The sequence below is a fragment of the Motacilla alba genome, chromosome 18 (assembly GCF_015832195.1).
Source record: "Motacilla alba alba isolate MOTALB_02 chromosome 18, Motacilla_alba_V1.0_pri, whole genome shotgun sequence".
In the NCBI taxonomy this organism is placed as follows: Eukaryota; Metazoa; Chordata; class Aves; order Passeriformes; family Motacillidae; genus Motacilla; species Motacilla alba.
Genome location: NC_052033.1, coordinates 8,235,769 through 8,257,884, shown reverse-complemented (window position 1 = coordinate 8,257,884; position 22,116 = coordinate 8,235,769). Strand labels below are relative to the sequence as shown.

The following is a 22,116-nucleotide window of genomic DNA, read 5'->3' as shown; positions in this document are numbered from 1 at the left end:
GGCCTGACGTCCAGGCCCTTTGGGCCACCAGACATGGCTCACTCTGAGGTCAGACAGTTACCCTGGTACTCACCATCACAATATTGGCCAGGTGAGCAGAGACAAGAGCATACACACCTCCAGAGGAGCCCACCACCGGCGCCCTCATGTCAGCCACTGACACTGCCAGGGACCCTGGGGGAAACAACAAGGCTTTGTGACAATTGCCCGCCAAATAAACACACTCTCTCCTACCCTACCTCCCTGCTATGGCCTGTTTGTGCTAATTGCTGCAGGTCAGGAATACAGAAAGAGAAGGAGGGGGAATTGATTGACTCGTGAAGCCAACTCAGTCCTGTCAAGACAGTGACTGATTGATTCCTCTGCACCTACTTTAAAAGCAGCCAAGCAAAGCAGCAATGCGTCTTTAAACTTGTCCTGCAAAAGGCATTTATTCCCTGATTGAAAGAACAAGGGAGCAGGAGATAGACAAACGTCTGTGTTTGTTTCTCACCTGAAGATAAAACAGAAGTAGCTCCCATGTTGGCAACAAAAATATTAGCACAGGGAGAAGAAGCTAGGGACTTGTAACTTAGCACAGGCCTCTGATCAAAGCACAGCCTATTACCTGTAAAACTTCAGAGTAAAACTAGTCAAAAATAACCTGGATGGAGGCAGTAGGCACATTACAGCAAAATGACAGGTCAAGTACATAAAGGCACCACTAATAACAATACAGCCAAACATAGACATTGCTTCTTCTTATCCCAGTTGGAGGCTTGGATCTGCTCAAAGCTCCTTTCATTGCTGACTTTAAGACTAATTTAAGCAATAGAGGGAAAGGCAGATTTGCTGTCACAAGGAAGGGATAATGAAGATCTTTGTGATGATTTGGAATGGGAAAAAGACATATTGGCAAATCTTGAGAGAGTCCTTGGTAGCACAGAATCTAATGAACTTCTTTGCTAATTGCCCAACTGATTCCAGGTCAAGAAAGTGCTGAGCTTCCACCAGCTAACTCTGCTGATAGCTCCCTCCTTCTTTGTATGGCCCTGAGATTTCTCAGCTCTTAAACTCTGCCATTAAGGAAAAAGTTAATGAGAAATAAAGGAAGGAGTAATAAGAACTTGCAGTTAAGTCCTCAGATACTGCACTGAGCGCCTCAATTTCCATTCTTAATGTGTCTTCTTAGTAAAGCCAGACAAATGAGAAAGAACCATAAAAGTTGTGGCCTAACTACATTTTACATTTTACTACATTTTGTCTATTCCTGATTATTTAGCAGCTGAGTTATCTTTATATTGCCTCAGCATGAATATACCCATTTTCCTCTCTCTTGGCATGTGACAAAGAATAAAGGATGTTTCATAAATGGCTCAGATATCAGTGAAGCCCTGGGGTTTGGTAGGTATATCTGTGTAGAAAAGCTAGATCTGGGAAGTTGCAAATTGGGTACCACTTTTGTTAGTGTTTGTTAAAATAATAGTCAGGGGACAGTGGAGCTGCTCTGCTAACTCCTTTCTCTGCATTAAATACCGTTGATGTTTGTACCATGCCTCGTCCTGTGTCCTAGTCCAATTATTCTTTCCACAGACTGTCTCCTGGAATGCAGGATTTATTAGTACCAAGGCAGCCCATTCTACAAAGGGTTTATCTGCTTATTATGGAAAAAAGTAATTATGTGAAAAAACCAAACAAACACTATAAATCTTGAACAAAGGCAGTCAATCGCTGTCTGAGTTCCACTGTAAAGCTCTTGGATGTTTTCACACCCTCCTTCTGTTTTAACTAGATGTTGATCTATTGTCAGCTTCCATCACCTCCAAACTGCTGGAAATTCCAAACATAAATAAAAGCAATTCAGCACAGACTAAAAATCAATCAGACCCCATGGCTTAATGATGAAATTAATTTTCCAGATTTCTGTGCACTGCTCACAATCTACAACCAAATACTTCTTGCTTACTTGGGCTGTAGAAAGGTGACAGACAGGACAAATGGAGGAAGAACCACCACAGGACTAGCATGACTCCAGATTCAGGAAGATCACCTAAAGCAAGGCTATTTTAAAATAACAGGCAGTTGGTGCATTTTTAGTAGGTCTCCTAAACACAGAGTCTATGGCTACAAAGAAACAGAAGTCAAGTTGTACCATATTTTCTATGTCCAGCCCTTCAAAGGATTTCAATGCACAGAAGATCCGTGAATGTTCCTTTCCTAATCCCAAATATCACAAAGCATTTCTCCAACTCAAAAGCCAGCCCACACCATTTTCACTGCTTCTCCACCTGAGGCATGCAGAGGTGTCACCTACCTGCCACAACTCCTGCAACGTATACAAAACTGATCCTCGCAGCTCCGTGCACCATTTCCAGAGGAACCCCAACCAAGAGCTGGAGGACAACATTGAGCCCAAGGTGTTCTATCCTGCAGCAAGGAAAAACAACAGTTGTCCTCTTTTCCAACTCTTCATCTCCCTTCTCTACCAATGAGACACAGATATCTTGGAAAGAAAATCAAATAGCACCTGATTTACATAAGTAGACTAACACTGGGAAAAACAGTGATTCCAGAAAAAATCAGACCCAGAGTTGCAATGTTTCTTCCCTCCTTGCTGCTTTTATCTTTTCTGTATCCACACAGATCCTTTCAGCTAAAGACCTCATACAATGTTTGGTTCTTTGACAGACATTTTTTTCCTTTTTCTTTGCTTGAAAAAGTTAGATGACTTGTCAAAAAAAAAAAAAAAAAAAAAAAAGTCAGCAAGATGGCAGCAGAGCCTGGAACAGAAGCCAGAAATTTGACCTGCTCCTCTCTTCTCCCCTCCTAATGATTCCACTTTTCCCTGCACACATCACACTGCCATGATGGGGAGTGGTTGTTAAGAACGAGGTGAATGTAGAAGTTCTAGGAGACCTGCCATTTCCTGGTGCCGTAATGCTGCTTTTACAGCATGGGTGTCTGACCCTCACCCTTTTCTGCTGTGCCTACTTCAATGGTCAGAGTGGGAAGCAGAGGGCATTTTGATCTCTGCTCAGGTGCCCAGGCATACTCACTGATGCTCTCTCTTCACCCACCCTTGTTCCCATAACAGTCAATGGCAAAACTCCAAAACTCCTGTTGAACACACAGGAAAAAGCCGGGCTGAGGGAACTCTTGCAGAAAGCCCCACTACCACACAGTGCAGGACCACTTGCAGCCTGGATGCAGAGTGTGACAGCTCAGATGTGTATATTGGGTAGAGACTACAGTGTGGCAGATCTCCTCTGAGCTGAATCAATAGCTTCAACGCAAGTTCTCTGTTGCTTTAATCAATACTACTTAACAAACCTGACCTGCCACTTTTGAAAGCTCTATACAGACATTCATCCACAGGGCCTTCCAGTGAGGTAACACCAGCACCAGGCCCTGAACAGGATCCTCAACACTGTGCTAGTGTCTGAGATTTGCCCTGGGCTCCAGGACTGTGACCTCACTGAATGGTGTCATCCCACTGCTTTTTGTATGAAGAGAACCTGCTTACAAAACAGATGGATCTAGATGACAGTGGTAGCCTTAACACAGAAGGGCGGCATCTTTTGGGAAAAGAGAGCAAAGTACCTTAATGCCTTGAAAATATATATCCTCCTATTTTATACAAGAAAAGGGTTGCTCACAGGCAGGCACTAGCAAACTTTGGTTTACATTATATGCATTTCCACTGTTTTGATCTTTTTCATGTTACCATAGCAATTTCCCATATACAGCAGAGAAAAACACTGATGGTGAGATTCAGTAATGACAAAACAGTTTCATAAATGAGAATTTAAAGTTGGATTGCAAAAAAGTGCTAGAAATGATACTGCAGAAAACAATCCTCTCCTGATATCTTAATAAGTTTGTTTCCATTGAATTTCTCTCCAAAGAAGAATTTCCCTCCTGCACAATACACTCAACACTGCAATTTCTCATCATGGGAAACTGCTGCATGTAACTGGGTTCTTTCATTACCTTCCTCAAGCCCTTTGAAGCCACTGGGTATGGTCAGCACTCACTCTGATCCCACATGCTCACAGAACGCAGGGAATTAAATGAGGAACAACCAGCAAAGGTCAAACTGAGATCACTGAGATGAGTCCAAACATCCAAGTGCCCTTTCACAGAGGGGAGGGAAGAAGCTTTGGCTGGCACACAGTCAACATCATGAGGTGGCACCTGACATTTCCACACAAAGCACTGGGTCTTATTTTTCAAAGGAAGCTTTTGTAAGAGCTCAGCAAAGTTTATCCTGGACTCTGAAGTGACTGCTCTGATTCACAGCTGTTCTTAAAAGACTTCCCAGGAGCAATCCCATTCACTTCTCTTCCCCATCATGCTAAGAGCTTTGAAGGCACCAGAATCAATAAGTACCCATAAAATATAATTACCCTTTGCCAGTGCTGAATGTGTCATTCTTGAAATGACAATTTCGTTGATTTATTAAGGACTTTCTCCTTCCCTGGGACCAAACAAATGGAACTGCAAGTCATTAGTTATGGCATTGATACAAATGTGTGGGCTTCAGATATCAACGTCTGCTTTCCATGAAAACAGAAGGGCAGAATTTACAACTTTGCCTTTTCAGCCCTTGACAAAGCTCCCTCCATCAGAACCAACACACAGCCTGTACATTTTTGGAATCTTTCTAGAGGCACAGCCAGCCAAGCCTTAGCAACTGCTGCCTTCTCAAACACCTTCCAGCTGCCACTTGCTCCTCAAAAAAAGACCGAGTGCACTAAATTAAGGAGCAGTCCACATTACCATTTGAAAGTCTCAGCTGGAAGCAGGGTAACAATAGACCCATGGCATTGTGTTATCCTCTCATTTGAGAATGAGAGGAGAATTATGAGTGTCCACTAAAAACCAATATTACCTTTCCAAGATTTATCTGTTTTCCTCACAAGAAAGGAGCTTAATACAGAGAAGTTAGAAATAAAGGAACATTTAGCTTAACTCCAGATACTGCAGATAAATCACAAGGTTTATTGTTCCAGTGCGAGTCTCCATTGCTTTAAAGGCTATGTAGCTAAAGGACTTGGAATCCATCATGACGAGTCCCCTGCTCACCACCTTCCATTGTTCTACTCAGAGTCAGCCAGAGGTGAAATAAACCTGAGGGATTTTGTGGCCAGAGAGTGTGAAGAATGCTAGGGAGATGCCTTCTACAAGGGTGACCTGGCACAGGTTAGGAAAGCATGCCACAGAAAGGCATTTAAAGCTGGAAAATTGTCCTTGTACAGCTGTTTCTCCTCCAATGTATCCTAGAGCAATCTGTAGTTATAGAAGTGATATGGTAAAACACCACCACCATCAAAAGAAAGCCCAAATACAAATTAACTAACATTAGTTATAACCAAGTGTTTCTTTTTTTTACAAGCCCAGTTTTCCCCATATTTTCAGTGATGGAAATTTCCACTTCTCATTTCATGTAACCAGCCTCATGTCGAAGCCCAGTAGTCCCCACTTGCAGGATGAAATCTATGTAATATGGGCTCTTTGGAGGGATTCAGCATGCAGAGGACAGAGGCTGCCACATTCAGAAGTTTCTTCTAAAAACTTTTCCCTAGTCTTCCTTTGGGTGGGGTCTGTTTTTATCCAGGGATCTGGGGCAGATCTTGTGCTCCAGGGCAATTACACACCAAGGAAGTTATTCCATGGCAGGGAAGAGACATCAGCATGTCTTCCATCAGGGATGTGGAAAAAAGGCAAAGATCAACTTGATCTTTCTGGCCTTTCATAGAAGAACATTGACTGATGGAAATATAGGCTTTCTATTTAAGAACAAAGGGTCCTTATGCAGTTTCAAACTCTACACTACTGCTGAAAGGCTTGTTGCTGTCATTTTTCAATGACAGAATTAAAGAAAATTGCAGTTATCTGCCAGGAATGTGTGAAGATAATGATCTGAGAAACTGCTCAGAGGGGGTAGAATGTTTTGTACAGGGATGAACTTTCCAGTGACACTTACTCATCACCATGGCATCACAAACATTACACAATTAAGTATATTTAAATTTTGTGAGGACTAGCACAGCTGAGAAGAACAGAGTTAGAATCCCCACACCTTGTATATTCTTCCCAAGCCTGCTACATACCTCCCATGGGATGAAGGAGGATTCATTTTACTGTGCACCTTCATTTTGCATGGACACCATCCTGTGTCCATCTGGTCACCCGAGACTGTCAACTCTTCAGGAACACTGGTGTTTGCTCAGTGTGTACAAAATGGGAGTTCAGGCTTGACACAGCCTTCTAGGGGGTCAGCTCAGTCCCTACAGAAGGCACCAACATTACTGAGTGATGACATGTCCCAGACACAGGAAATTTAACTGACTTTTCCAATACCCTGTATTTTTAAATACCAGTCCAGCATCTTTGCAGACTTGTTCTACCACCTGCACAGCTCCTTTAGTGGAACACTGGGCTTTGACCTGGTTTTAGGAAGTGCACAGTAAGAAGAAAGTGTGGTCCCAACACTGCTAGGGAGAAGAGCAGCATCTGTTAAGTTCCTTTTGTTGCCTTGTCCCTTCAGAGAGCTGTGAAGGTTTGCACCTCATTGCCCAACAGTCCACAATGTCTTCAGATTTTTACACACAATTTATAATTGAGTTTTTAAAATTTAATTCTGAGCTGATTCTGTCACTTCGTTTATCTCTCTGGCGAACCTGAACTGTTTGTAAGTACTCACCCTGCATGCATGAATATGTAGGTTAGGTACCTCCAAGCCTGGGCCCGAAGCTGGGGATGGTACAGTAATGCATTCTTCAGGTACAAGGGGTGGCTGACTTGCAGCACAAATCTGTCTAAGACCACTCCATTGTAAAGAAAAAAGGCAACCTAGAAGAGCACAGAGATTCATTGGTTAGCAAATGCCTTTTCTGACCAAAACGTACCTTTTAGCTAAAAAATGGAGAAAAAATAATATATGAAAAACTTTTTCCCATTTGACAGTTTTATACAGCATGAAAATTCCCTATTTTGAGGAACCTGCCACACATTGATATAACTGTATTTGTGGTGTCCTGTAACACACCAGCCCCTGAGTCAGAGGAACCTGCTCCCAGTCAGCACCCTACTATCAGTGTCATATCCTACTCTGTACTTACTTGAGCACATTACTCAGCAAATGTGCAAAGATCTCATTTGGGCAACACATGAGCAGGTCAGAATGTTTAACCCAGAGGTTCTCTCCCCTCCTTTTTCTCTCCACTCACAGAACAGAGGTAGCTGTACAGAAATTTCTAATTCCATTGACTTATCCATTTCTCTAGAACTGTCCTGTTTTCACTCCTCAGTTTTGCTCTCATTTCCCAAACTGTGTCATCCTATATACAAACTGTTCCAGTGACAGGATCACAGTCTCCACTTAAACACACTCCAACAGGCAACCAAAATGGCCACCGGCTTCCCATCTGTCCTTGTCCAGGTCTGAATGAGTCCCTCTCCAACCCTTCTTGTGTCCCAGCAGAGGTTTTGGCAGTGTGGGGAGGTTCCCAGGGAGCGTACTTGCCTCTACAATAGTGATGGTGATCATGAACCAGGGCGGGGGGCAGCAGGTGTAGCTGTCATAGTACCACTTGCGGTCGATCTCCCGCGGCAGGGTCTCGTACGCCACGTGCCGGATCAGCCTCTGCGAGAGGCTCAGCCCCGTCTCCTCCAGCAGGGCCTTGCTGCACAGCCTCCTGTTCCCCTGCAGGATGGCTTGGCGGAAACTGTTCGACCTTTTGTTGCTCATCTGGGTAAAAGGGAACAGAAGAAACCATGAGTACAAAGCAAGGCCTGGCACAGGCATCACAGAGAATAGTGCCAGTTTGGCAGCACCAGATCCAGGCAGGCAGGAAAGCCACCACCAGGCTGAGCTTTAGGAACCAGGTCTTGGAACAATGACAGGATGACCTACTTGGGGTTCAAGGAAAACGAATACCACAGTCTACCATTATGATGTCAATAAATGAGGTCAGAGCAGAAATCTGGCAAGGCAGAGTGGAGGCTGCTGATGCACCTGGCTGAGCTCTATGGCCTATTCTCCAGCCTTCCATGCATCATCTTCACCATCAGTTATCACAATCCATATTCCTGTGTCCTCCTTCCCTCTGCTCCTCCTGATCTATCAAACTTCCCTGCTGTCTTGGGGCAGGAAATTTCTCAAATGTAGCAGCAGGCACTTTCACAGCACATCTAACCCTTGTGGCAGGAGTTAGCTCTGGGCAAAGAAAATTATCTCTTTGTGTAAAACAAAACTGCCTGAGCAACAGCAACAAACAACAAATTAATCGGATGTACAGGCTGTCTTAGCTCCTGTAAGCTTGCAAGTCTTTACAAGGCTTCTTTTATAAGTTATCCTCAGAGAGGGCAGGCTCTGAGATGGCACTGGCTTACAGCTAATTTGTATATGCATTATCACCTTACATGCATAGATTTAGCTATCTTTTTGAGCACACACTTTACCAGTTTGGATGCATAATTAAAGCAATTGCATTTGCAAATTAGGCAGATGGAATCTTATGCTTAGTCTTCTGGGGGTGGGGGAACAAACAAGGTCTGAAAGAGCTTGCTCCAAGATTTGTATAATTGTTAATTAGCCCTGATGTCAAACAAACCTGCTGCATTAGAGCCACTGTCTGTATGGCTGAATCTTTGACAGGGAGATCCAAAGCCTCACTGTGTACACAGGCTGCTGCAGGGGGACCTTCCACTGTAACAGGCAGCAAAGCAAACACGACAGCCTGGTCCTTCTTCTGAGAGAACTGCTAACTGCTCTCAAACCACCAGCACATCCAGCCTCCCAGAACCAAGCAAGAGAAGAGAAGACACTCAACAGCAGTTGTCTTGGATCATGCTGGTTTCAGCTGATATCCCAAAGCCAGCAAAGCCCAGAGCTTGTGCTCTCAGTGCCCAGGCAGTCAGGGAATTGCTCCAAGCTGGACCAAGCTGCTTAAATACAGTAATCACTGCAGGGAGCACCTCCTGTTAATCACTGGGGGAAGGCAAGGGGCCATCTGAGGTGATGGCACTGCAACCCGCTCTGCCCGTCCCTCCTTAGCCTTCATTTGTAGCCTGTCCCCCCAACACAGAGGAGCATTGACTGTCAATTGATGTTCTTCTATATTTTCTAAACCGAGGAAAAATTTGTTGTTGTTCTCTTTGAGTTCTCTCAGTGAGAAGATGTTTTACCCTAACAACTCTCTCCATTGCGGTATTTCTCCTTTGCTCTCTCTTTCCTTCACTGATTCACAAAACACTTGTAAAAAAAGCAGAAAAACAAAGAAGAAAAAAAATGTCCACAAAGTCTCTCTCTCAGTCTTCTCATGTCTATCATCCAAAGGCCTGTATCTAAAACTAGGGAAGATGAGGGGGAAAAAATTGTTGTGGCCCTCTGTTGCATGAGGAAAGCCTGCTCATACTGAAAGATAATATTTTCATAGAGAAATATCCAACAGGTGCTTTCCTTAGCATGTGTGAGATGCCTTTTGCTAGGTAAGAGATGTACATCTGTTTCAAAGATACTTTTAGCCACCTAATGACCTCTCTGTGCCCACAGAAGAAAGCTTCATTCCAGGTTAGTTCAGAACAGCCTTTCAGAGATGTTCTGCATGTGCTCCCTCACGAAGTTCATTCTTTTCTCTCTGGCTTTGCCCCTCTTATAGGCAAGAATAAATTCAGACTGAAATGATAAAATTGCCTGAAGATACCAGACAGTTGACTGGAGCTGCTGATCTGCTTATTCCAATTACAGTGATAAATGGGATTTCCTGCCTACCACAAAACAGTCAGTGCTTTTCCCTGCTGCAGCACTTCAGTGGAAAAGATAATAATTTCCAGAGTTAAGGAAAATCATCATTTCAGTTCAGCATCAAGAAGTGCTGGCCACCCTCAGCAGACAATCCCCTCATCAGTGCAGAGATTGCCAAGGGAGATGGACAGAAAACTCCATAGGCTGCTGATGTCCATGGTTAGGATCATAACAAAGATTTCTCTGCATCTGTTGAGCAGAAGATCCTAAGGGAGGCCCCCTGAACTCGTCTGTTGCAAGAGACTGGCTCAGTTCAGTCACCTGAACTCAGCACAGCCCCATCAGTCCCATGTCCTCTCTGCAATAATGCTTGTGCTGCCCATGGAGCCCAGAAAACAGCCACGGCACCGCAAATTCATCACCATGACGTTTCTGAAGATGTTCCTCAAAATACTAAAAACAAAACAGGGAAACATCTTGTTAGATTTAAGAGCAAAATATTGCAGGATCACTGTAGATGACCAAAGCCTCCACTGGCTCTTATGAGGAAGTGAGAAACTGGACTACTGTTCAGCAGAAAGCTCTGCCTTCCTCCTTCCAGAGAGGAAAATAAATCACAGGACCTTTCACACCCCACACAGAAGCTAACATAGAAGGGACATGAAAGCCTTTTCCAGACCCTCTTTAGAGCAATGGATATGGAGGGAAGGTCCAGGTTCCCTCTACATGCTGCAGTCTTGGCGTGGTTTTGCACCCCGATGAGGCAGGGACAAAGCATCAGGAGTGTGCCAGACACGCTGAAAAGCCCCCACAATCCCTCAAGATGTGGATGAGTGGATGTACTGAGCCCTTGTTAAAATCAGGCCTCTCGGGAAGGAGGCATCCTGCTGGTCCCCACCTGCATGCATTGCCCATAGCACGAAGGAGATGATCTCCAAAGAGACAGCATGGCTGACTGCCAGGGCTCAAGCAAACACAGCAGTCCTGGCCCTACTCACATGACCCCAGAGGCCTTTGGATCTAGCTAGGAGGAGATGGGCATGAGGAGAGACAGAGGATTAAGTCAGTGTTGCTGCTCTCACCAATTCTTGATGAGAAGTCTATTTTGTTCCTCAGATTGACTTTGGAAGACTCAAATCTTCTCAAACAGAGTCTTGCATATGGTCACAATTTGCTGACTGGATTTTGGAATTACATAATATTGGTATTTATGAGCCAAGTATTTAATCATCAGCTGAAAGAACACTAGGCCCATTGTTGGCCTGCACATTATCATGGCTCCAGGAGCCCAGGGCAGCCCACCCCACTCCTCTTCATGCAATTGATCTAGGACTTCTTTAATGAGCATGATATTAAAGCTGCAAGCAGATGGGTACAGCAAACAGTATGTGGAGAGAGAAGACAGCAGTGGGGAACAACACATTCCCTTAGTCCTTCCTGCCTGCAAAATGGTATTCTGCAGAGAGAAAGAAATTTCCCTTGCAGAAGAGCGAGGCTGAGCTGACTGGTACCCAGGTGCTGTCACCTCTGCCTTTTGGTATCATCCTACCAAAACAAACCAAGGCTAGTGGCTAGAGCTAGCCTAGAGCTTAGTGCTTAGTGCTCTAAGTGCTAGAGCTTAGAGCACTTAGAGTGCTCTAAGGCTTAGTGCTAGAGCTCTGCTCAAGGGCTGGGTTTGATACCTCTGTGCAAATGGAAAATTTTTTCCTACTTAGATCTGAACCTGTCTTCAATACTGAAAACGTCAACATTTAGGATGTCAAGAGTAGAACAGTGACAAACTTCGATGAAGTACAAAGCCCTGCTTTTGTTTAGCACACGTGGCATTCCAAAATTACTCTGGGATAATCTGCAACTTGCAAAGGAAGTTGTCCATCCCCACTGGCAGACCAATTTCTCTGAGTTCTTTGGATATCTGTAGTACTGTGGCTACCTCAGATAATCAATAGCCAAGTCATGTAGTATTTCCCCTATCTCCAGTTTCAGGGCTTGTGTGGGGCACAGTACCCTTTTTATGGTTTTCTTGAGCCTCACTCAGAAGGTTTTGAAAAACATGGATTTCTGCCGATTACATATTGGCATCTTTGAGACTGGTCTCGAGCTATTTTTAAACACATGCAGCTCTGTGACAGGCAATGCATTCAGTTCTCCAGCTCTGATCCTCCAAGACACAGAACATTAAATCAGAAGTTAGTACAAGCTTTTTAAAAGCCTCTGCCAGCTCCAGTTTTATAACCCACTTTACTTACAAATGCAACCTCTCCAATCAATTTTGCTTTCAAGATTCACATTTATTTCCTTCCCTCTGCCCACACTTCTACAAAATGCTAATGTGGGTAGAGACAGCTTTTCCCAAAATGCTTATCTCAGCTTTAAGTTCATCTGTCACAGATGTTCACATCCTCTGAGCCAACCTGGTAGCACTTTCCCAAATAGTATCAAAAAGAAAAAAACCTGAATACCAAATACCAACATTCTGATCTGGTTTGATCAAGCAGTGGTTTACTCAAGGGATTCAAAGAAAGAGGCAGGAGAGACAAAATAAATTATCCTTGCTCAAGGTTTTGCCTGATTCCTATTAAATATGCCAGGCTTAGGCCTTCCAGCACTTCCAATAGAAAAGGTGAAACGCTTTCAAATTGCAAGGTTACCTGAAAGAACATTGCTTGCAGGACAAGACTAACATTGCAGTTCAAATAACGTTGTTACACAGAGCTTCAAAAATGTGTGTTGTTCACACTAAAAATGAGGTAGCATTAGCCTGTCCCTAGAAGCCAGCAAGGCCAGGGAAAGCAAAGCAGGTAGTGATTCTTGATCTGGAAAATAAAGGATGTGCATTTAATTAGTTAATATATTTTGCTCATTACTGAGATGTTACATCAACTTCAAGTTACTACAAAGCCACAGCTAAACATTTCTGTTGGAAGCAGCAGTGTTTTGTTTTTCCCAAGTCACATGAACTCTGTCTTAGAGCTTACTACTTACTGCAAGCTCTATTACAGCTCACAGGATATTACATGAAGTAATCCAGGACTGCCAACAGCAACTGCTGTTCAGCAAGAATCCCAGCAAATAATATCTCAAGTATAATTAACTCCTGGCTTGTCTCTTCTCTAAAAGTAGCAAAGTTAGTTAAACACCTTCGTTCACTATCTCCTCCTGTGGTCCATGCTGTTCATAGCCAGAATTTTCTCTGTGCATCTCTTTTCACAATGCTGCAAAGCAACCAGAGAGCAGAGATGCACAAGATGTCTCCACTTGTACAGGAAACACTTTTGTTACTCTGCACTGTCTCAGACACAGCACAAGAAATCCCATCTGAAACTGTTTTCTGCCGTTACTACAAACCACAGTGCAGAAACAGAAATGGATATCATTGCAGCATTGTGTTTTACAACTATACAAGCTGAATTTCATACACACGGAGGAGAAGTAATTTCCAATGGGTTGCCTATCTGATCTTTTTGAGCCTTTTCTGTTTGCAGATCACACCAGGAGTTTTCATCTTCCTTGAATTTATTCATTTCTCAATTTATTTCCTGAGCGCTTTCTGGGGTCTAGTCTCATATTTTAAAACTTGCAATTTCATAAATTTAAGTTGCTTTGCTGGGAGCAGGCATATGTATGAATATGGCTATTAGGGTGAGAAGTCCTGTAATTACATTTTTGATGTATCTAGAAGTTCACAAAACATTCTGGACATCAGAGGATAAGACAACTTTGCTCAATAGCAGTCCTTTAGCTGGGGATCACAGTGCCTGAGAGCGCAGGTGGAGTTTTTGGTGCTCATAATGATGCTAGAGAAAAGGAAAACCATACATACAGAAAGCCTTGCTTGTAAAGCCTCTGGTTTAGTAAAAGGTCAGCCTTTCCATCCCCACACCCAGCACCATCATTTTTGGCAGCAGGTCAGTTCTTGCTAAGCTACTGAAACAGACAAATTAACCTGAGTGTAAAGCAGAGAGGGCTAATGATCATCAAGCACAAACACACACTTAAACACCAGCACACTGAGGACTGACAGCTAGGAGGTGAAGGAAATCCCTAATTTCACAATGATTCTGCATCAACTGTGCTGCTTCTTTCCATCAGGAAGTTCAAAAGAAAGTTCAGAAGGGAGGGAAAACTGAAGGAGTCCTAAAAAAAGTTTTGATGTTGGAAATCAATAGAAACTAGAGGAGAAGTGAGAAGAGAGATGTCATTTGTAAGTAGTTTATAATGTTTTGGCATTTGCATTGCCTATTGATTAGAAAATGCAAAAAATGAAGACAAGGATAGAGGGGCTGGTGACAGGAAAATCAATGGCTTCTTTATAGGAGTCATTCAATAGTAGTGAAGGAAATTTGCTGTTTTGCAGAAATCACATCACCTGGGTGTGAGCTGGCACAGCCTCCTATTCCCAAAGGAGGAGAATGTCCAAGCATGCCAGCTCCCACCTACCTCTCATTAGTGCGTGCTGCTCCTGAGCCCTGTGGAGCGAGCAGAGAGAAAAAAGCCCAGTTCTATTCCTGAGCCTGTTGCCAATGTGTTGGCTGGCCCAAGGCCATCATTCCTGTAAAAGAAATTCAATGATGCCTCTTCCTGCTACCTAAGTGTTGTGCAGCCCAATTAGTGAACGCTTGCACAGTACTTTGAATATCCCCAACTGTGGAACAAGCAGCTGTTACTATAAATACTCTGCTGAGCACTGAGGACCACACTGTTTGTTATGCTGGAGCTGAGGAAAACCTCACGCTGTGTAATCTGTTTAAGAGTTGCTGCATTTATTCTACTGCGTACCGAGACACGGGCAAGGGGCTTACAAGACTGCCTGGTTAGATACAGCAGGTTTATGTCATTCCAACAAAGTAACTTCACCTTGACACTGCCCACAGCCTGATGGAGGTCATGACCTGGGTCCTTGACAGCTGGGCCATGTTGTCATACTTTTCTGATTAATGTGAAAACAGGACATAAGCAAGACTCTTTCTAAACCAAGAAAATGTGCATGAGTGACCATGACAAATAAAGGGATCAAATCCCCACATTGTCTGCAGGACACACAGAGATACAAATTACTGTACTCAGCAACAAGGACGCATCCAGCTTTCCACAGAAACCTCAGAGATGTCACCAACTTCCATTCCTCTTTGACTTTGTCGCCCAGGCTTATATTAATATTGCACTAAATCTGAGATTCAGGTGTTCAGTGACAGAGTAAGAACAAGGCAAATCCTCTGAATGGCCACTGTCCAAGATATCTTGCAAACAACATTTCTAAGCCATCCTGGGCACCTGACAACACAGGTCTACAATTATGTTGACTCTACAAACTGCCTTGACAAGAAACAGAGCAATCCTTTCACTAATTGACTCATTAGGAGAGATAGAGAGGCATCCAGATCATGACTCATGCACTCCAAAACACCTCACCTGGGATAAAATGAACATGACCTAGAAACACTTTATCCCTGGTGCTGTTAATGCCTACAGCATTTCAATATGACTCCACCTAGCATGTCAACACAACGTTATCTATATATTTTTGTCTGGAAGTGGTGAAATCTCTAGATAAAACAGGAGACATCCAGACTGACAGACCTCTTCTTGCAAACATTACAGCAGCTAGCAACTGATACTGAGAGCAAAAACTTCTGAAGTAGCAGCAGCCATTGCTTCACAATATTACTACAGTTCCCACAGTTCCTTCTCATGCAAATTTGTTTCCCTGGAAAAATCAGAAGCAATTTGACTCTTGCTGAAGCAAGTCCATGCAGAATATGATGCAGCAAACACTGATGTTAATAAAGGGAGGGAAAGAGACACTGTCCCTCAACAGCCCATGTTTTAAGCAGAGCCAAGGACTGGCAGGCCCTGCCAGCCAGAGCACTCACCAGGTTGACGAAGTCCTGGTAGCAGATCCTCCCCTCAGAGTTGCTGTCTGCCAGGGCTAGCAGGACCTCCAGCTTGTGGGGGTCCAGCTCCGAGCCATGCCTCTGGAGAAGGGAGCGGAACTTCTCCGTGCTGATGTAGCCAGTGTTGTCAGGATCAAACTGGGATAGGAGGGGAGAGTGCCACAATTAAAAACCCCATGTTACACACAACTCTGTCCTCCTATGCATTCATCACCCACTGCAGACCCACAGGGACTCAGGGGCTGCTCTAGGCTTTGGTGACACTGCCCTGCAATCACTCAGGGACTAGAAAGCACCCTGCTGCAGAGAGGGGTGAGTCCTGGCACCATCATACATACCACCATTCCATCTCCACCCAAGCTTCAGCTACATCAGCTCCCTTTACCTTCCTGCCCTCTGCATCATCATTTCTCTTGTCTATTTTTTATGTCTCTTTCTATCTGGAACATCAAGCAAACTAGAGATGCAGTTTGTGAGATAAAATGCACTGAAAACAGTTTTACTCCTTATTTCCTAACACAATTGCACCACAGGAATATGCTACCCCTCCTCAAGCCCCTTCCATGCTCAGTGTTTCTGACAGTCACCTTTCCAGATCATCTCTACAGATGCCTTCACTATGGTAAGTGCTTTCATTGCTGAAGAGCTATTTTAAGACAGTTGGGAAAGAAAATCTTTGGACAGGAAGCAAAGCAGATGAACACCATGTCAAACTAAAAGTGACAAAGCAGCCACATGCCATTTTGAGAATGTAAAACAGAGTCATTAGAAGGAAAGTCCCAGGTGAGACCTGGAGTGAATCCCATTCTGACCAAAAAATCACTGTTCTCCCTGAGCCTAAGTGGCTAATCTAGAAATGCCACTGATGAAAAGAGACACCTTTATAAGGCTGTCCAAACTAATGATTGCTCCAGTGGCCTCTAGGGCACTCTATGAGGGGCTGCCAGCTCACAGGGCACAGCCTCAGCCCTGACAAAGCCAGTGCTGGCACCACGCTGAGCACCTTTCTGATGTGCTTGGAACACTAGCGGCTGCAAGCTGCCAGACCAGTCTGCACAGCCCTGGCGCAGTCTGATCTCTACCAGTTCTCTGTTGCTGGGAGATTTTGCCTTTGATTTCCCAAACTTGGCTGTGAGGACCCTGGTGCTCGCTGGCCTCCTTTTGTAGATAATGATATCAAGCTTGTTGGCTGGATTGAATGGCTGTCAGGGGGCAGGGTGGTCAGGAGGGAGTCTTTTCATGGAAACGTTCGGGACATAATAGGCCTTGGCAAGGTCGTATCAATCCTCACTCCTTCCTAATGAAGAACGAAAGTTGAACAGGCGCTGGGCCTTCGATCAGACACAGTGGAGTGAAGTGCCTTGGCAAGGGAGGGGGTAGGAAGGAGGATGTGGCAGAGGATGCAGCCTGCCAGCAGCAGGGCTGGCACAGCTCTGCAGTGAGCAGAACAGCTATAAAACAGAGCAGCCCCAGGCATGGGCTGCTTGTTTAGAGGCTGTAGTGCCCATGTGTGAGGATCTGGCTCCATGTCCTTCTGGCCTGAACACCTTTGTCCCGCTGCTCTGCTTTCCCCAGCTGCTTGGCTGAGGAGGAGCTATCTAACCTGAGGAGGGGAGGTCACAGCTCCTTGCTAGAGTAGGACTATCTACCTTTGGTCAAAGCAGCAGCCCCTCTGTGAAGAAGCTGCTGGGGATTACACAAAACAAAATAAACCAAGTGACCTGTGGACAGTCAGGGCTGGGCATTCTCTCCTGTTCTCTGCCAAAGGTTGTCCTGCCCTTGTGAGGTGGCCTGGATGTACCTCCCTGACAGATGGCACCCAGAGCCAAAGGTGGATTTCATCAGCTGTTTACTGTTAAACAAAGGCTTAATATTAATCCCTGGAGATGTTTAGCTCCCATACTCCAGCCCACTCTGATGCTTTGAGTTAACAGATCAAACTCTAAAACCAACCCCAAAAGTCAGGGCTTTTGCACTCAGGCTCAGCTCTCATGAGTTTTGGCTCTTGCTGTGACTCTCAGGCCAGCCTGTTTGTGGTGCCCAATCCCAGACACACATACCCAGGAAATAAAGTATTATTAGCACAATACACAATACCTGGGATGACCTTTCTCAAGGGGAATTTGTAGGAGCTGTGAGATGAGTCATTCAGTGAATGGATCTAAGACCTGCAACCCCATAGATACTGCTCTGTTCACCCCTGTTTCTCAAAAACATTTGACCTAATCAACATCTTACTTAACTGCACCACTTCACCTCTATCTTGATATTTAAAATGTCAGAACCTAGCTTGTCTAGGATAAAACCATTTGCTCCTTGAAGGCTTAAGTACCTCTCTACTTTGAGGGCCAGGGTCAGCACCCAAAGTGTGGGACTCTCCCCATGCTGTGTGGTCACTGACTTTGTAGGAAGACCAAGGGCTGCAGCCCCAGGGAGCATGGCTATTCCTTCAAAGGGCAGATGAGATACAGAGCTGAAGCACACAGGCCTCCAGAGAACAAAAGAGCTGCTGAGATCACAAACCACTTTTCCCAGATTTTGTTCTGCTTTCAAGCCTTCCAAAAAGAAGCATTTTGTAACCAAGAGCAGAAATTATACAATGGCTTCAAAACTTCAACCCAGCCCACAAGGACACACTAATGACTTCAAGCTCACTAGTGCTGGAGCTGATACATCCTGTCACTCAGGATGTTGCTGTTACTGGCTGCTGGCTTCCAAAGGCACAGCTGAAGCCGTAGCTGTCTGGTGGCTGCAAGTGAATCTGCTTCTTTCTCCCACCAATAGGCATCAGCATTCCTCCTTCAGCTCACCGAAGTCTTCCTGCTTGCTCCACAAAAATCAAAGCAGCGGCAGAAGGTAGCTGGTGTTTTCTGTAGTGCAATTTGGCTATCGAGTCTCTTCTCCTCTTCCATGTCATTATATATAATTATTTTTTGGCACCATGTTAATGATAATAATTAGAAACAAGTTTGAAGTAAACCAGTGGATCTGAACAATGTGAGAGTAAGAGATGAACATGAACAACTGACATCTGAACTCAAATACCTCAGAGCAGGGCCAGAGCACAGGTTCCACAACCTGGAGCAGAATGTTTTACTGTCAACCCCAGCTGTAAGGAAGTCCTCTTATTTATGTTTAAAAAAAAATTTAATTGTACAACATTTCTCTATAAAAAGTATATAAAATTTCATCTGTCACCACTCAAAATCCACACCAATACTTCAAACTGCTTCAAATACTGTTTCTGATATCACAGCTATCCACAAAAATCAGGGGGTTGAGCAGGTCCTGCATATTCGGTGTCCCTACCCATGGCAAATCATAGAATTACAGAATGTGCTGAGTTAGAATGAACCCATTAGGATGATCGAGTCCTCCATGCTCCATCCAGCTCCTGGCCCTATACAGGACAGCCCAAGAATCCCATTGTGTGCCCGGGAGTGTTGTCCAAACGCTTCTTGAACTCAGACAGGTTCGGTGCTGCAACCACAGCCCTGGGGAGCCTGTTCCAGTGCATAACCACCCTTAGATATTCAACCTAGACCTCTCCCTAACTCAGCTCTAGCTGTTTCCTTGACTCCTGTCACTGGTCATAAGAGCAAAAAGATCAGAACCTGCCCCTCATGAGGATGTTGAAGACTGAGGTCACTCCTCAGTCTCCTCTTCTCCAGGCGAAACAAACCAAGTGACCTCAACCACTCCTCACACGGCTTCCCCTCAAGACCCTGCATCATCCTCGTGCCTTTGGACACTCTCTAACAGCTTCATGTCTTTTTCATAATATGATGCTCAAAACTACACACAGCAGTCCAGGTGATGCTGCACCAGTGCAAAAACATGTGACAGCAGACTCAAAACACTCAGCTCCATCAATTATAAAAGAGGCAACTGACCTTTGCTAGCTGCTTCATGCATTTATCCATGACGATCTCCTTCGGGGCCAATTGTCCCACAAGCCCAGCCGAGCATCAGGGCCTCACCCGAGGACAGGCAGCAGGGCCGTGCTGAGCCCGGCTCCAGCCCCACGGGGAGCAAAGCTCCCGCAGCACAGGCACCACGGAGCCCTTCCTCAGCGCAGCTCCTTCTGCCAGTCCCCGATCCCGGGCAGGCTAGTGAGCAGGGATGAGGAAGCCGTTTGCCCCCCCCTCGTGCCCCCAGACAATGGGACACTAACGGCAATTTCATGCAAGGTTTCATCCGCATTTCAATGACAATCGCCCTTAACTCCCTTGATCCTCAACGAGGCTCTTAAGCAAAAATGTAAATATGTTAATGACCGTAGCAGCCATCTGACCCAGGATCTTAATTCCCTGGCCCAAAACAATCTGTTTTTCTCCTGTTTCTTCCTTATATTAGAGGAGACACACCACAAACTAAAGGTCCCCCAGCAAAACTACAAGACAAAAGTAAGGTGAGGGGACCTCACAAAATGTGATGAAAATAGGAAATTCAATTGAGGAAAGAAAATGAAATCTCAAATTGCTCCTCTTCTTTAATTAAAGACACATCAGCCACGGTTGAGTGAGCAAGTAGGGTGGAGGCTGGTGCTGCAGACAGACAATGAGTATCTTGGGAAAACTCAGGCATTTCAGAGTGCAGCCAGCTGCTCCTCTCCCCATGGCAAACAGCCCTCAGGGGCACTGGGGCAGCTGGAGAGTCAACAGCTGAACTGGGCTCAACAGCAGGATCCTTGGCTGGCTTTAGGATTGCAGGAACAGACTTCGCTACCACCCATAGTTTCCTCATTTAAGGGCTTTGTCTCAACATCACCAAAACCACAGTTTTCTTTCCAGTGGGCAAGGCTCCAAGCAACTCCATCTAATTCCAAGCAACTCCATCTAATTTGGAAATTGGCCTTGAGTTGGACCAGTTCCTTAAAATCTGAGTCATTCTAAGGTCCAGTGGTGTCTTCACTTTTGGGAGAGACTGGCCTGGCAGTGTCAGGCCTCCTGGCACTGACCCCAGCTCTGCTCCAGACTAGGAGATTCTGCAAAGAAGTTGTCCTGAGCTTCAGCTTCTCCTCCCTATTATATAGAAATGACAACTCCTGATTCATTTCCCACCAGAAAGGAGCTCTCAATAGTTGGCCTGTTTCTTATCTACATGTAGGCCCTTTTCCACCGGAAAATGGAAATTGCATGCAACATCTTTTCATCTTCAAGGATTTCAGAAACCACTCTGAGCTTTGCTGGATGGAACTCAGATGTCAGGTGGCACCGTCTCTGCAATCTAGGGATGCTTAACGATCTTTCTCTCTCTTTCAAAGGAGAGAAGTGCATGTGAGAAATCCTGATCCAACAGAGAGGAAGGCCAGTCAGAGGTAAATGCATATCCCTCCACCCTGAAATCCAGCTTCCCACCATTTAGTCACCTTATCTCAGTTGCCTGAGCACACATGGTAAAACATTAGTGCTGGCTCCAGTGACGCACACTCGCCTCCCCTGTAAATAATGAATTTACCCACTACTGCCCAGACAATATAAAGTGATTAAGGGCCGTCCAGCAGTACTTTTAGGGCATGTTAGATTGCTTTGACCTGAGGTGAACCCGAGGGCTGGAAACACCACCCAGCTCTCAAAAGCCAGATTGCTTTTAAACACAGAGGATAGTCCCTCACCAAGCAGTGCTCCCAGACACCCCTGCTCCTCAGGAAAGATGCAGTGACAGCACAGAGCTGCCCAGCTCAGCTCTCACCTAGGCCAGGAGGCATTCCAGAGAAGAGGGCCTGTCACCTGGATTTGGGTGTCTCTGCATGCAGTACAGGACAAAGTGGAGATAAAGGGAGCTGGTTTAAGGTTCTATTTTCCCTGAAAAGCACAATAGCCTGAAAGACCAGGTTCATGAGCTAGCTGGCCAATCTATAGAGGCATTTCTGTTCTCATTTATTTCTCCTACTGTCTTAGGCATAAAGACAAGGAAGGGACCTACATTACTACCATCTGTTGTTACCTTCTGCAGAAGCACTTCATCTAAACAGACAGTGGAAGCACAGATTCAAGAATGAGAGAATGAGAGAATCTAAAGATTCAGGAGTGTGCCACTACTCAGTTCTGACGCAGACTGGAAAGAGGGCTTGGAGCCAGATTTGATTTTTGGTTTTGTCAAGATTGCTGGAGTGAGCCCACAGACTTGTGTGGTGTTGTGACCTCCCCATCTACAGCGCACAGGCACCACACCTGTGTTCATGTGATCCAGCACAGTGAGGGCTGTGCAGAACTCAGAGTGTGGCTGGATGATGGCTGCAATGGCAAAGGGCAATTGCCAAGCCACGACGCTTGGCAATTGTCCCACCAAGCAGCACAGGGGCACTGTCAACAGACATGGCCTTCTGGGGAGGTTTCAGGTGCAGAAACCATCAGACTTTCCAAAGCCAGTAACAGCTGGACACCACACTGAACTTCTTGACTCTACAGAGGTCTACATAACCTGGTCCATAACCACCATAGGCCAAGCAAATCCTACACTTGGAGACTGCAGTAATTTCTGACCCAC

At 45.0% G+C, this 22,116-nt stretch overlaps 1 protein-coding gene across 7 annotated transcripts in view; it reads right to left on the bottom strand.

Moving 5' to 3' along the window:
- The window catches only part of RHBDL3 (rhomboid like 3), a 62,267-nt gene that overhangs the window by 9,432 nt on the left and 30,719 nt on the right, over positions 1–22,116 (bottom strand). For 4 of the 7 annotated variants that reach the window (XM_038157377.1, XM_038157378.1, XM_038157379.1 and 1 more), the window contains 5 exons: positions 15,604–15,762; positions 7,508–7,732; positions 6,686–6,834; positions 2,294–2,406; positions 74–174 (listed from right to left, as the gene is read on the bottom strand). In XM_038157377.1, coding sequence (XP_038013305.1) covers positions 74–174; positions 2,294–2,406; positions 6,686–6,834; positions 7,508–7,732; positions 15,604–15,762 — 747 coding nt within the window. Of the gene's footprint in view, positions 1–73; positions 175–2,293; positions 2,407–6,685; positions 6,835–7,507; positions 7,733–12,381; positions 12,730–15,603; positions 15,763–19,517; positions 20,973–22,116 lie in introns of those variants that run through there. The other 3 variants (XM_038157381.1, XM_038157384.1, XM_038157383.1) reach the window with 3 other exon arrangements.